Source organism: Rhincodon typus, chromosome 39 (genome assembly GCF_021869965.1).
Source record: "Rhincodon typus isolate 14 chromosome 39, sRhiTyp1.1, whole genome shotgun sequence".
NCBI classification, from domain to species: domain Eukaryota; kingdom Metazoa; phylum Chordata; class Chondrichthyes; order Orectolobiformes; family Rhincodontidae; genus Rhincodon; species Rhincodon typus.
In genome coordinates, this window is record NC_063370.1 from 2,381,403 (window position 1) to 2,397,442 (window position 16,040).

The 16,040-nt window shown below is 45.6% G+C and overlaps 1 protein-coding gene across 1 annotated transcript in view; it reads left to right on the forward strand.

Annotated features, from left to right (window-relative positions):
• Positions 1–15,446, forward strand: part of nop53 (NOP53 ribosome biogenesis factor) — a 15,814-nt gene extending 368 nt beyond the window's left edge. Inside the window, exons 2-12 of the mRNA XM_048618194.1 lie at positions 190–295; positions 2,131–2,215; positions 4,430–4,617; positions 5,532–5,602; positions 6,564–6,659; positions 9,136–9,240; positions 10,031–10,204; positions 11,654–11,829; positions 12,767–12,833; positions 14,429–14,505; positions 15,363–15,446. Of these exons, the coding sequence (XP_048474151.1) occupies positions 190–295; positions 2,131–2,215; positions 4,430–4,617; positions 5,532–5,602; positions 6,564–6,659; positions 9,136–9,240; positions 10,031–10,204; positions 11,654–11,829; positions 12,767–12,833; positions 14,429–14,505; positions 15,363–15,423 (1,206 nt within the window). The 3' untranslated portion in view covers positions 15,424–15,446. The remainder of the gene's footprint in view (positions 1–189; positions 296–2,130; positions 2,216–4,429; positions 4,618–5,531; positions 5,603–6,563; positions 6,660–9,135; positions 9,241–10,030; positions 10,205–11,653; positions 11,830–12,766; positions 12,834–14,428; positions 14,506–15,362) is intronic.
• The last annotated feature ends 594 nt before the right edge of the window (positions 15,447–16,040 follow it).

A 16,040-nucleotide genomic window follows, 5' to 3' on the forward strand; every position in this document is an offset into this window, starting at 1 on the left:
AGGGAGTAGAGGGGGCAAGATGAGCGAGATTACGGTGAGGAGGCTAGGAGAAGGGGAGGGGAACACAGGCAGGTGGATTGCTGATGTAGGGAGGGAGAATCTGTGGCTTGAGGCCATTGTCTGGACTATGTCCGTCAGCAACCTTATTATCACAGCTGGAGATTTAATTAAATTCAAGCTCTGTATCAGCCTGGAGGTGAACTGTCTGATAAATTTCTGTTTATTTTCAGAGGCCTTGTGTCTGAAAAGTCAGATGATAACCTGTTCTTTGTTGACACTGGAGATGATGTAAAAGGTGAGAAATATCTTCTGGCCAATGGAAATAGCCCAGATAACTTCAGGGTTAGCACGCTGTTGTTACATAGGCTGGCTACGTCCCACTCCAGAGGTGTGAGGACATAATCCAGCTGGCAGCCTGACTGATGGAGAGTTGCATAGCCAGAAATGATATTCGAATAATGTCCCAACAGCTCTCTCAGTTGGATGTAGAAATCGGCGATCACTATTTGAGTGAGAACATGCGAATTTCCCTGAGTGAACTGGACTGGTGTTCATCCCTCAAGTAACATTAATTCAATAGACAGTGTGCCTGCGATCACTTTGCTGTTTGTGAACTCTTGCTGTTCCTACGTTGACACTTAAGTTTCTGACATTAGGATAAGGAATGCCCCTGCTTTCCACGGAGTTGGGAGTGCTATTCCTTAAGCTAGGGGTTCAAGAGAGAGTTCACGAGTGAGCATTGTCAGCTGCTAAGGCAAACCACATTCGGAGTGTCTTATTCCATGTTGTGAATCTGAGGTGCCAGTGAAAGCTAGTCGGGTGCAGCTGTATAATGGTGGACTTTATTGTGATCTAGAGAATGTTGTGTCAGACTCCATCATGGCAGTTTGAAACTTTTGAATTCAGGTTTTTGAGTAGATTTGTAGCTCAGGTTGTGGATGTTGTGGTTGGTTGGTTCGCCAAGCTGGTTTGTTGTTCCGCAGATTTTTCATTACCCTGCTGGGTAACATCATCAGTGCAGCCTCCAATGAAGCGCTGTTGTGTTTTCCCGCCTGATATTTAAACTCTGGTGACCTCCTCCTCCAAGTATTCAAGGACAATGGATACCTGAAAAACTGGGTCAGAAGATGCCTCTCACACGAACGACACCAGGAAGATACCGCATGCCCCGGCACACTCATCATGCTGTCTTACATCAGGAACACATCAGAGCTGACCACAAGACTCCTACGATCACTGGGCGTCAGAGTAGCACACAAACCCATATCAACCCTACCCAACTGTTAACCCAGACAATAGACCCACTATGGACAGGACCAATGTCATATACAAGATTCCCTGCAAAGACTGCGACAAACACTACATTGGACAGACAGGAAGGAAATTAGCCACAAGTGTACACGAACATTAACTGGCAACAAAAAGACACGACCAATACTCACTCATCTCCATCCACATGGATAAGGAAAACCACCAGTTTGATTGGGGCAACACCAGGATCCTGGGACAGGCTCAGCAGAGACAATCACGGGAATTCCTAGAGGCCTGGTTCTCCACTAAGAAGGCCATCAACAAACACATAGAACTAGACTCTTATATAAACACTTCTGCGAAGGAAAACTGGAAGTGAGGTAATCAAATCCAACAGACACCAGAGTTTGAATACCAGGCGGGAAAACACAACGGCGCTTCTTCGGAGGCTGCACTGATGATGTTACCCAACAAGGTAATGAAACAGCGAACCAGCTTGGCGAGCCAACCAAGCACGACTTTTGAATTGAGTTTTACAAATCTGGAATTTAAAATGTTGGCTGTTGTAAAAGTGCGCAGGAAGTAGTCAGGATTGTTTTTCCACAGTCAAGCCTTTTCATGATTCCAGTCATTCTTGAATCTTAACTGCTCTCTGAAAGGATGTAGGAAGCACAAAGTTGTCTCAGAACCACTGCTGCCTTCTCCTAAGAGCGGGTGATCATCAAAGGCTTTGCTTCTTTGTCCCAAAATGAAAACCGAACGGATGCAGCAAATTCACCAGGGACAGAAAGAATGAGGCTAACACTTCATGTGTGGACTCTTTGCTGGATTTTTAAATTTATTTGCATGTGGAGATAACTGTTTTTATTGTTTTTGTAGATCTAATCCATAACAAAGGAAAATTGAAGCCTCTGAGAGTTGACCTCATTCTACAGTCAGACTCCAGAGTGCCAGCACCCAAAGAGTGAGTACCTGTCTGTTTGCATCGGATTTCACTGATTTGATTGTAAAATGTTCCATTAGAAAGTTAAATGTTGGATAAACAGTGTTTGAAAAGCTGAAGCCTTTCAGTATATATGTTTGTATGACTGTATACTGTAATAGGAAAAGACGGGGTAGGTCAAGATAAACTATCTCCCTTGGTTGGGCAATCTAGAATGAGGGGCGTGGCCTGACCATTCAGGCCAGACCATTCGGGAGAGACATTAGGAAGCCCTTCCACATACAAAAGGTGGGAGAGGTTTGGAACTCTCTTCCACAAATGGCGGTGGATGCTGGATAGTTGTTAATTTTAAATCTGAGAGAGAGCGAGATTTTTATTAATCAAAAATATTAAGGGATAAAGGCCAAAGGCAGGCATATAGAACATTACAGCGCAGTACAGGCCCTTCGGCCCTTGATGTTGCGCCGACCTGTGAAACCAATCTGAAGCCCATCTAACCTACACTATTCCATTATCATCCATATGTTTATCCAATGACCATCTAAATGCCCTTAAAGTTGGCGAGTCTGCTACTGTTGCAGGCAGGGCATTCCACGCCCTTACTACTCTCTGAGTAAAGAACCTACCTCTGACATCTGTCCTATATTGATCACCCCTCAGTTTAAAGCTATGTCCCCTCGTGCTAGCCATCACCATCTGAGGAAAAAGGCTCTCACTGTCCACCCTATCTAATCCTCTGATCATCTTGTATGTCTCTATTAAGTCACCTCTTAACCTTCTTCTCTCTAACGAAAACAGCCTCAAGTCCGTCAGCCTTTCCTCATAAGATCTTCCCTCCATACCAGGCAACATCCTGGTAAATCTCCTCTGCACCTTTTCCAATGCTTCCACATCCTTCCTATAATGCGGTGACCAGAACTGTACGCAATACTCCAAGTGCGAGTTAGGTCACAGATCAGCCATGATCTCATTGAATGGTGGAGCAGACTCAGGGCTGAATGGCCTCCTGCTGTTCTTGTGTTCCTGTACTGACTATAATACAGTGTGGGTCGGTGACGGTTAAGGCCTGTCACTGTGTTATGGAATTATAGTGCTGGTGAACACAAGGAATGGGAACAGGAGTGGGCTGTTTAACCCACTTTGTCTTTTAATTAGATCGTGGCTGATATGGTTTCAGTGCTGGCTCTCCATAACCTTTCACTGCAATGTCAGGTCTGTCTAAATCAAATTTGACTATATTCCCAACCTGCACTGCTCTCTGGAAAATAATTCCACTGGTTAACAACTCTCTAAGAGAACAAAAAAAAAACTCCTTATCTCAGTCTTAAATGGGAGACCCTGATTTTTGAACTGTGTCCCCTGGTCCCAGACACCCCCACATTGGGAAACATGCTGTCAGCGTCCAGGTCTGTCACTGTATGACACTGGGGTGCAATACTGGTGAGGACAGGTGTGTCACTGTATAACACTGCAGTACAGTACTGGTGAGGACAGGTGTGTCACTGTATAACACTGGGAGTTCATGGGAGGTGACTGCCCAGTGGTATTATCTCGTTGGACTGTTAAATCCAGAAATTCATCTGATGTTCTGGGGACCGTGGTTCAAATCCCGCCACAGCAGATGGTAGAATTTGAGTTCAATAAAAATCTGGAATTAAGAGTATACTGATGACCCTGAATCCATTGTCGATTGTCAGAAAAACCCATCTGGTTCACTAATGTCTTCACAAACTGCCATCTTTACCTGGTCTCGAATACATGTGACTCCAGACCCACAGCAATGTGGTTGACTCTTAACTGCCCTCTAGGCAGTTGGGAATGGGTAGTAAATGCTGGCCTGGCCAGTGATGTCCTCATCCTGTGAATCAATTAAAAATTAACCTATAATCAGACTTCAGCAGCCCTTGCGTTTTATCCAAGTATGATTAACAGCCATTGAGCGAAGGAGAGATGCTTTTACATTGATTATAGTTTTAAAAGCTCTGCCTGTGTTTCTCATTGACCTGTTGTACCAGTCGCCTGATTAATGTACTGCAAATTAATCAGGAACCTGAAGGTATCGTGTGTTCAACTTTGGCTTTCCACCTCTGACCCCAAACCAAGAAAGTACGGTGAATCTTTTTCAGCTGTTAAAAGAACTCCTTTTTTATTGTAAACTGGTATTTTGTCATAACTGTGTACCTAGATTTCTTCTAAAAGGGAATTTTTTTTTAATACGTAACTTTTCCCTTCCAGTATTTTATTGTATCAAATTCCAAATAATCGGAAGCTGAGAAGGAAAGTGGAAAGGGAGAAACGTTTCGGAATTGTCTCCCGGAAAGAACGGCTGCGTAACGCTAGAATCCAGAAGCCTGTGGTGAAGACAAAGCCTGTTTCCAACAACAGCCCTGCCAGAGACTTCTATGACCTGTGGTCAAACACCGGTAAGAGAACCATACACCTGGAATGTGCATGGTTCAAACAGTTGGGCGGCATGGTGGCTCAGTGGTTAGCACTGCTGCCTCCCAGCACCAGGAACCCGGGTTCGATTCCACCCTCGGTCGACTGTCTGTGTGGGGTTTGCACATTCTCCCTGTGTCTGTGTGGGTTTCCTCCGGGTGCTCCAGTTTCCTCCCACAGCCCAAAGATGTGCAGGTTAGGGTAGAATGGCCATGCTAAATTGCCCCATCGTGCCCAGGGATAAGTAGATTAGATGGGTTATAGGGTGATGGGTCTGTGTGGGATGCTTTGAGGGTCAGTATGGACTTGTTGGGCGGAAGGGCCTGTTTCCACACTGTAGGGATTCTATGAACTCCCTGCCCCTATCACACCGTCGTGTTCAGTTCCACCCACAGAGGCCAGTTCCTTATAATGCCTTCATTGTGACATTCAAGTTGTGCAGGGAATGTTGACAAGCTCTTGCACTCTTATGTGAGAGAGTGACGGCTAGAAATGGGGTATTGCCAAGGTTGGTGGAGTGAGATTGAGAAACGGAAAATGCTGGAAAACACACTGCAAGTCAGGAAATACCCATGGAGAAAGAGAGCGAGAGACAGTGTTATACCAGAACTGAAATGAATTGGATGAGTGACCTAAAGCACTAAGAATCTTTCTCTCACGATAGATCCTGCGCAGCTTTCCCAGCATTTTCCTTTTTCTTATTTATCTCCAGCAGCTAGGTTTGTTTTATTGTTGGCAGAGCCCGACTGGGAACCAATACTTCTCTCAAACTCCCCCGGCGTTCCCTGTATCATCCTTGGCTGCTCCTCTGGGCGCTAAAGAATCTGAGTGGAACATGTATGGGCAATGCGGCTCATGCCTGATGTTGCTGAACCAATCGGTGCTTTTTGTTTTTGAGGTCCTCTGGATAAGGAGCTGGAAGGCAAAGACATGTGGTTCTTGGAACAGACCAAGAAGAAACCACTCAAGGTTGGTATCAAGTGCTTATAGAACCACTGTAGTTGGCTGAGGCTTTTCATCTGTTTTAAAATGCACCTAACTGTGTTAAACTAACAGCCCCCAGTGGGGCACTGTAACAAAATCAAAATTTAATGGTCAACAGAAACTTAACAAATCAAAATAATGTTCTCCAGGTGATGATGCAGCCCAGCCCCTGTGGTGCCCACCAATCTCTAAAGGCCTCTATTGTATCACGTGCTCGGTCTCGATGGAAACTCAAATGTGGATGTCACTGTGAAAGAGGGTCGGACAGTCTGGCGCTAAGACTAACCCCAGCCCACTGCCTGGACCTGTTAAAGGCCACTACGTTGGCGGAGTGGGGTACACCTGCAGTGTTAGGAATACAGCGCTCTGTCACTGCAGCATGAATACGTTGTTAACAGGAGGAGATCGTTTAGCACCTTGAACTCTCTGTTCAATCATGGCTAATCTCCCATTTGTCCACCTGTGATCTCTGTGTGCACTCGCTGTGTAACAGGACAGTTTGGTTACAGGTACATTCCTGCACGCATCTTTGGAGGGAACTCATAGTTCTCCAAAAATCACCCCATGTTACTCTCCCCCTTTAAACCTCTCTTTAAAATTTGACTCTTTGATTGAGTTATCTATCATCTGGTCTCCTCTGTCAGTATGTGGCTTGGTTTTAGATTATGACCGATAAAGCTCCCATGAAATATTTGGAAATATTTCACTATGTTAAGGGTACTTTTGTTAATGAGAGGTTTTGAAAAAACTATTAGATGGGCACTGTGTTAGGACAGTTAGAGTTAGGGCCACTAAAAGTGTGTAACACTGTAAGCATGGAAGATTTTGTAAAATTTGAAACATATTTCAAGTCCATATGCATTCCTACAGAGGAAGCCAATTCTTGTTTCTAGATGGAGGTGAAGAGTATTGTTGCCTTCAGACTGTGATCTTTGTTTTTGAACAGCGGCCGCACAAGCTAAACCAAAAACCATCCCAGGTCTCAGCGATAGAAGTGATTGCACCAGGCGGATCATACAATCCCACCTTCGAATCTCACCAGGTAATGCGGACTTGAGCCGGCAACTCAGCTCATGCACATGTTTCAGCAGGAGTTACAATGGCACAAAGCTGAGAGTAGAAAGGAGAAGCTGTTGGAAGTGAACAAGGAGGTTGCCATTGGCCCTTTTACAAACAGGCTTTGTCAGTCTCTGTTTGCGACATTTGTTGCTTGTTTTCTCTTTATTCTTTCATGGGACATAGACATCACTGGCAAGGCAAGCATTTGTTGACTTTGAATTGGGAGGGTTGTTCGGTTGTTTCAGCGAGCTGTTATGAGTAACCCAGATTGTTTTCAGCCTGGAGTCTGGTATAGGAGAGACTGTATAAGGGCAGTAATGAATCAGATGGGTTTTTATAACAGTTGATGCCATTATGTAGCCAAATTCACATGCCACCAGTTGCTGCAGTTTACTAATCCAGTGCCATTACCAGGAGGCCACCGTCTCCTCCTCGTAACTTTGTATTTGAAATACCTCAATGAGAAGAGGCTGCAGAACTGAATTAAAGGCGTGGGACATAACATAAGAAATTGGAGCCGGCGTAGCTATTCAGGCCCCTCTAGTGTACCCTGTTATTCTATAAGATCATGGCTGATCATCATCGCACTTGACTTACTGATATTTCAATGATCAGTTTACATCATGAGGAGTACTGGATCAGCCATGATCCTGTCGAATGGTGGGGCAGGACTGTGTGGCCAAATTCCAGCCCAACTGTAGCTGCAAGTTCGCTGACAACACCCACCGTTGGATGGTTTTGATCGGATTTCCAAGAATGACAAGACAGAATACAGGAAAGAGAGCGCTTAGTGACTCAGTGTAGACCACCATCTCTCCAACGTCAGCAAAACGAAGGGGCTGCTCGTTAACTTAAGGTATATGTAGTTGGACTGAGAAAAGTTGGTAGCGGGTCCCAAGAACAGAAATTTGTGGAATGTCTACGAGCTGGGTTTTTGGAGCAGTTTGTGGTAGAGCCCACTAGGGAACAGGCAATTCAGGATTTGGTGATGTATAGTGAGGAAGTCTTGATTAGGGAGAGTATGGTGAATGGGGTCAGTGACCATAATATGATAGACGAAGGTTGAGAGGGAGAAACTTGAATCAGATGTAACGGTATTACAATTGAGTAAAAGTAACTGCAAAGACATGAGGGAGGCACTGGCCAGAGTTGACTGGAAGGGGAACTTAGCAGGGAAAATGGTGGAGCAGCAATGGCAGGAGTTTCTGGAGGTGATTCAGGAGGCACAGCAGAAATTCAGCCTAAGTGAGGAGAAACATACTAAGGGAGGACAAGGCAACCATGGCTGACAAGGGAAGTCGGGCATAGCAGAAAAGCAAAGGAGAAAGCATGTAGTGTGGTGAAGATTAGTGGGAAGCCTTTAAAACCAGCAGGAGATAAGTTTTAAAACAAAAAAGCAATAAGGGAGGAGAAGTTGAAATGCAAGGGTGAGCTAGCTGGTAATATAAAACAAGATTGCAAGAGCTTTTTAGATATGAAAGGTAAAAGAGAATCAAGAGTGAACATTGGACCGCTAGACAATGAGGCTGGTGAAGTAGTAATGGAGAACAAAGAAATGGCAGAGAAACTGAATGGGTACTTTGCATCAGTCTCCACTGTGGAAGACACTAGCAGCATAGCAGAACTTCAAGGGGATGAAGGCGTTGTCATATGAGGATCAGTTGAGGACCCTGGGTCTGTACTTGATGGAGTTTAAAAGGATGGGGACGGGGGGGACCTCATTAAGACTTAGAGTACTGAGAGGCCTGGATAGGCTAGACATGGAGAAGATCTTTCCACTAGCAGGAGAGACTAGGGCCTGGGGGCACAGCCTCAGAGTGAAGGGATGACCCTTTAGAACTGAGATGAGGGGGAATTTCTTCAGCTAGAGGAGGGTGAATTGGCAGAACTCATTACCACAGAAGGCTTTGGAGGTTGAGTCATTGAGTGTATTTAAGACCAAGACAGATAGGTTCTTGATTGGTAAGTGGATCAAGGTTAGGAGGCAGGAGAATGGGATTGAGTGACATATCAGCCATGATCGAATGGCAGAGCAGACTCGATGGGTCGAATGGCCTAATTCTGCTCCTGCACCTTGTGGTCTAACTACATCAATGCAGGAAATCAGCCTAGTCAATCTTTGCTGAACAGCCTCCACTGCTAGTGTACCCTTTCTTAAATATGGGGACCAAAACTGTACACGCCAGGTGCAGCCTCACCAAAACTGTATGGTTGTAACAAGACTAAGATCAGAAGTTTAAGCAAAGTATAGGTGGAGCATTCATTATCAAACATCCTCTCCATGACTGATGGTTAATGGTTTAACACTTCAGATAAGTGTACTTTTAAATTATACCTATCTGTATGATTTTTTGTAGCATAGCAAGCATTAATTTTGCTGGTGTTAGAACTGATGACCATAGGTTGCTGTTGAGTTATTAACACATCCTTATACACGTTTAAAATCCAAACTGGCGCAGGCTCTGCTACTCGAAGCTCACGAAGTGGAAGTTAAGAAACTCCGAGCTGAGGAGAAGATTAATCGACAAGTGGCTTTTCCATCTTCAGAGGAGCTTCCAACAGAGGTAAGACCTGTTTGCTGCCCTCACTGAAGGTTGCTCTAATGTCAGATGTGCCACCTTTTTGAGTTGCTAAAACAGGGCTCCAGCTGTCTCCTCACTGGATGTAAAGGATCCCACAGAGGTATTTTGGAAAAAGGAGGGAGGTTGACCCAATGTTCTGGTGTCAGTACTTGTCCCTAAAACAAATGTTCTCATTGTTAGAACATTGCTGTTTAAGAGACCTTGCTCTGTTCCCAGTTACATCAATGACCACACTTTCAAAATACTTCATTGGCTGTAAAGCATTTGAATTATCCACTGTTTGTGAAGGGTACTATTAAAATCCAGGACTTCTGTTCATAGAATCCCTACAGTGTGGAAGCAGGCTATTCAGCTTATCGAGTCCACACTGACCTCCCGTAGAGTATCCCACGCAGACTCACCCCCTAGCCTATCCCTGTAACCTTGCATTTCCTGTGGCTAATCTACTTAGCCCACCCATCCCTGGACACTATGTGTCAATTTAGCATGGCTAATCCACCCTAACCTGCACATCTTTGGACTGTGGGAGGCAACCAGAGCACCTGAAGGAAACCCATGCAGACACTGGGAGAATGTGCAAACTCCACACACAATTGAACCCAGGTCCCTGGCACTGTGAAGCAGCAGTGCTAGCCACTGTGCTACCCCATGTTCTTTTCTTTCTGGGCCGGTTTCCTAGGCATTTGATTTAGTTTCTTCCTTCTCAAAAACCTGGTGGTGCTGGTGCAGGAATGTGGCCGTGTTTGCCCAGCTGTTCCCCTTGTCCTTGTAGGAGACGGTGCTGCAGGAACTGTGTCAGGGTCTGTTGGTGGATTCGGATGGTGAAGAACAGGACAAAGGGCCCAAAGCTGCTGAAGAGTCTGAGGATGGCCTGGTGTGGAACGCTGTCTGTTGTGAGAAGAAAACGGAGAAGGAGCGGAAAAAAGAGAAACTGATGAAAAAGCAGGTGGGTGTAGAACTTTGGAAAAGAGGAAGCGGTTCAGCCTTCTGGGTCTGTTTCACCATCACACTTGATCTGTGTTTTAATTTCATCTACTGCCTTGGTTCTCTAACCCTTGACGTTCTCAACCGAACAAAACCCATCAGTTTCAGCTTTGAAGAAATTTACAGTTTTTCCACCCCTCCCTCCAGTCTCTAGCTCTCGGGAGACACATTTGCAGAATTCTTGTGTGGCTTTAGGGAAAAAGTACTTCCTGAGCTCACCCTTAAATGGCCTACTGTAATGTTAATGTTTGTCCCCCATTTTGGAATTGAGGCAGGTGGTGGGCTGGAAGAGAAGGAAGCTCCCTACCAGAAGAAATTGCTACTGTCTCTTGTGCATTCATCTTTTGTTCTTTCTTCCCCTTTCACCAGCCTATTCCCTCACCCACTAGCCAGCTTGCTCCCTGTGTGCACCTCTGTCTCGCCCATCTGATCTTTGCTTCTCTCTCTCTCTCTTTCTCTCTCTTTCTCTCTCTCTCTCTCTCTTTCTCTCTCTTTCTCTCTCTCTCTCTTTTTCTCTCTCTCTTTCTCTCTCATATGTACGTTCTCTTCCTTGCAAGCTGATTCTTTCTTTATGTCATGCATTCACTTGCGCTCTGTCTCTCTCTCTCCGTCTGTCTCTTTCGGTCTCTTGACTTCCATTGTGCCACACCTCTGGTCTGTTGCTGCACTGTTGACAGATGTTGTCTATAACTTTGCAATGTTGCTAATATAAGGGTAAGGTTCTAACCTCTTCCTTGCCCCTTTTCATTTATTTCTGTCTCCTCTGCCCAAACATATCTCTCCTTGTTTGGTTATGAGTTAACATTTTCTCAAGAGAGGAGGGAGGACTGTAAACAAAGGTCAGTGAAGGTCTGAAAGTTTCCTGTGGTTCATGATGAAATATGACCTGTTCCATTTCCCAGCCACCTTTTGGCGAACACAGTTTATCAGAAAAAATGATTTCCCTGCCTGATGATGAGAGACATCCTTGCGCACACAGAATTCCTGTGGTTCTTCTGTCTGGGAATGTGAGGATAATACAGGGATTCCTGGGAATGCCAAGTGGGCAGGCTTAGGAACTGAAGGCAGAGGAAGTAATTGGATTTAATTTAATCCTATTGAAGAACAGCAGGCAGCAATTCATTGGCTCAGTCCTTCTTTCTTCTTGCGTTGGTTCTAACACCTTCCTTGAACAATGTGATTGCAAGAGGATTGTGAGTGAGTCTGTGCATTAAAAGCAGTGTGCCTGTGAGGAACATTGAGACATGGGGAGATGGGTGAGAGTGGAGAGGATCTGACTGGGACAGCATCAGAGACTCTGCTCATTGTGAGAGGTGTTCGTTGTAACTTCTTTCCAATTTGAGAGGGAAGTGTTGTCCCTTCCCGTACTGTCCCAGGCTGGATTTCTCAATGTGCTCCCTACACCATTTAGAGACACAGGTTAAAGCAGCAGAAGGATGCTCAGCAGAAACAGCAAGATCTCTTCCGACTGCGATCCATCAAGGGGGAAGTGAAGGAATTGGAGCTAAAGCTGGCCAAGAGGAAAGCCAAGCGGGTGGAGAAGAGAAAGGCAGAGGCCAACAAACCCCGGCGCCTGGGCCGATTAAAGTAAGTGGAAAGGATTCTGGTTATTGGTCACAACTGAAATCCGCTTTAAGTGGGGGCTGGTGAGGGTGTTGCAAACTGTGTCTGTTCTGAAGTGCACTGGCTCACATCAAGCAGTCCAGCTACACCCGATCCGAGACCTCCCTGTCCTCCTGGAAGTCTTTTTCCAAAAATTGTGATCGATGCCCGCATGGATGAGCTACGATATGCCAGACAAGGCTGCACACAATGCACAGGCATCAGGGGGTGGGTGATCACACAGTGTGGTCGCTGGATGCAGAGAGTGAGGCATATTGGATGGAGAGAACACTTGTAAGCTAGAAATTAATACAGGAGGCAGATACTGTGTAAGAAAGGCAGCAGTTGTTTTTGTCAAAATAACAATGCACGTTTAGTGAAGTTCGGGGTATTTGATATCTAAGTCCTGTTCCTGTCAGATTTTAAACTGCTTTAGGGGGAGTCGCTGTTAATACTTGGCGAATGCGAATTTCAGAACCAAGTAATAACCTCCTTATTCACCAAGTTTGAGGTGATTGGTCTGTCACTTTAATCTGGAGAGGGGCCATCTCTCAGTGAGTGCAGCATTGTCCACAAATGCGGAAAGAGTTTGCTCTGAAGCCCCCAGTGGTGGTGGTTCACTGAGTATAGTGGGAATCATCGAATTACATGGTCACTACTGCTCCGTCACACCCCCAGCTGCTTCAGGGAAGTTGTGGGCATACAGACTAGTGACTGTGTGCAGGAATTAACTCTACACCATTTAGAAGCTATATTAAATCCAGACTTAGAGAACATGTTGAGTTGCATCTGGGTGTAGGTCCACTGTAATGGCTGGGATATTGGGTGCAGTAGTATTTTTTAAGTTGGTTTCCAGCACCATTGGCTGCATGCTGTTGGTGGAGGAATGTACTGACCGTGTCTCTCTCATTCTCCCTGTTAGGTATGAAGATCCTGACCTTGATGTAAAGCTCAGTGATGAGCTCACGGGGACACTTCGGGCTCTGAAGGTTGGGATTGCTGCAATGTTTATTTTGAGCTGACTAGAAGTTAGAGGTTGTAGAACGTTAGAAACTCTGCTGTCTTGCTCTTTGTTCTCCTGTGTGTTTTCTTCCTTCATTGTCTTCACTGTCACCACCCCAGTTCTCCATCTTCCTCCCCCCACTTTTGATTTTTGTTTCCTCGTTAAGTGTACTTCCCCCAATCCCACCGTTGTTGTATCTGCCTATGCCCTAATCCACCTGTGCCCTTTCCTTCCCTTGTGCCCTCTCCTTCCCCTGAGCAGAGCAATGCTGATGTGCTCCTGTATTATATGAGCTGACTCTGAGACGTAGAGAGCAGGAGGAGAATGTTGAGATCCATCTGATCAGCCCTAATGTCTACAAACTCCTGCATGTTACTCTCTCCCTCTAGTGACTCTTGGTCCATTGCAATGCCTAGCATCTATCGAGTTTTGTCTTGTATCTGGCTGCTCTTGATGCTGTGCTGACATTTTGAGCCATGGGTTACCAGTGTAACTCCTGCCCAGTGACGAGAGCCATCCTTGCGCACAAAGTATTCCTGTCCGTGGATAGGAATGTGAAGATAGCTCAGGGTTTCCCAGGCACTGCCAAGTGGGCCTTGCACTGGGGTCTGAGGGCAGGGCTGAGTTATCTGGAACTTTCTACCTCACTAGCCTGCTGATTTACAGGAGTCTGTATAACATTTGGCCCAGGCGTGCGCTCTCAAGTCAGCACAGTCATTCTGTCTTGCTTATTAATCTTGCTGCTGCCATGAAGGAACTATCGTTTTGGTTTCGGTGACTAAATGTGTCTTACAGACTTTGGGACAGGGAATACTTGCGAGTACATTACTGTTTCAGAAGCAGTACTGGAGCATGTGCCAGTGTTTGGGAGTAGTGCAAATGTGATGGTATTTCGGGGGCTTGTGAGGCATGTGCTCATTTTGGGGAGGAAGGCTGCAAGGTGGACACAGAGAAGTCGAAATAGATGTTCGCAGTTAGATGGCTGTTTAGGTGTTCAGGTTTGCTGGCAGTGTGATGTTAATCCCAGATGGTGGTCAGTGTTTGCTGGAAACCTTAGCAAGGGCAATTCACTCAAAGCAAAGCTTGAAAAGCAAGAGCTAAGACAATGTGACTAAACTGTGAAGCCGGGATTTTTACACTTCACTCGGACGAAGTGCTGGTGAACTCTCTCACTGTGGATATTTGCTGCCGTTTTTTGATCCTGTTTTTCCTTCTCTCCCTCAAGTGGCAAATGTGACTGGGGAAAGATCAGTATCATTTGCACCAGAAAAAACTGTTTTATCAATGAATCAAAAGATTATGAAGAGCAGGCAGGAATGTGGAGTTGAGGAGAGGTGAGATCAGCAGTCATCATATTAAAGGACAGAGTAGACTTGAGGGGCTGAATGGCCTACTCCTGCTCCTATTTCTTAACTGAAGGGGCTGTAAATTTGAAGCTAGCTTTAGATTTAATGAGTTCTAACTGCTAAACACTGTCAGGATAATAATTGTAACTTATAATGGGGTAGAAAGTGGTTCCTCTACCTCTCTTTGTGATTTCTGTATAGTGTGGCCTATAACGTATGTTTCTGTTTTGCCCAGCCTGAGGGTAGTATCCTTGCTGATCGCTTCAAGAGCTTACAGAAGAGAAATTTGATCGAACCCAGGATAAGAGCAAAGTAAGTGGATGCAACTTTTGTCACAGTGTTGAGAGACACACTGCCAAGTGGGACAGAGTCGCTCGGGTCTGGTCCCTGCCTCTCACACAGATGCTGTGATTATAATTAGCAAGTGCCTGTCAAATTCAGGTTAAAAACTGAGTTGGACCTGGTGGTGACGCCTTCTGTTGTTAAACAGCTTGCTAACCCTCCCTGCCTGAGCCCTTGCATGTTGAAGGAATTTGCATTCATGTTTGGGGCTGCCTCACAGTGCCAGGGACCCCGGGTTCGATTCCACCCTCGGGCAACTGTCTGTGTAGAGTTTGCACATTCTCCTCGTGTCTGCGTGGGTTTCCTCCGGGTGCTCCGGTTTCCTCCCACAATCCAAAGATGTGCAGGTTAGGTGGATTGGCCATGCTAAATTGCCCATAGTGTTCAGGGATGTGTAGATCAGGTGGGTTATAGGGGGATGGGTCTAGGTGGGATGCTACAAGGGTCGATGTGGACTTGTTGGGCTGAAGGGCCTGTTTCCACACTGTAGGGATTCTGTGGTGTATTATTGTGCCTTTCACAGCCTCTGGATGTCCCAGTGTACTGTGCAGCCAGTGAGTATTTCTGGAGAATAGGAAATGTAAAGCAAACATGCACAGAGAGATCCCACAGTCAGGACTTAAATAAGTGACCAGATGATATGTTTTTAACATGGATGATTGACAGATAGAAATGACCCAGGCCACCTGGTCACTTTGAATAGAACTGTGGGATCTTTACATCCCCTCCCCCCCACCACAGTGAGGTTAATTTAGGGAGAAGAATCCCTGATTTTTTTAGTAATTGTATTGGCAATGATCTCAGTTCTTTGTTTTTCCTTTCTTTAGGTTCAAGAGGAAGCACAAGTTAAAATACGTCGAGAAACGAGCGTTCCGAGAAGTGACGTAAGTCTCCAGTCTCCATGCTCAGAGGCTGGTTTTCCAGCTAAACCAATTACCAATTAACCATGTGCAGTCCAACTGTTTCAGCTGTCGCTCAAGGTTTAGAGTTTGGTTTTACTTCACCATCTGAGATTTAGAGACCAGCATTGCCCATGCACCTGCTTATAGCTTTAGACCGTAAAGCAATAGGAACTCGGGAGTAGGCCATTCAGCCCCTCAAACCTGCTCTGCCATTCAATACAATGTGACATTCCTCATGTCCACTTTCCTGCCTGATCGTGGATCTATCTATCTCGGTCTTAAATATACACGAGGACTCTGCCCCCACAGTTCTGGTCAGCACACTGCCAGAAGGACGTGAACGCTTTGGAGCAGGTGCAGAAAAGTTTATCAGGATGTTGGCCAGTATGGGGGATTTTGGCTATGAAGAAAGTTTGGATGGACTGAGTTTGTTTTCATTGGAATGCAGGAGTTTGAGGGGTGACCTGACAGAAGTTTATAAGATTGTGCATGGCAGGGATAGAATGGAAAGTGTGAGGCTTTTTCCGAGGATGGAGGGGTCAGTTACTAGGGAACACAGGTTCAAGGTGTGGGAGTTGGGGGGGAAATGTTTAAAAAGAGATG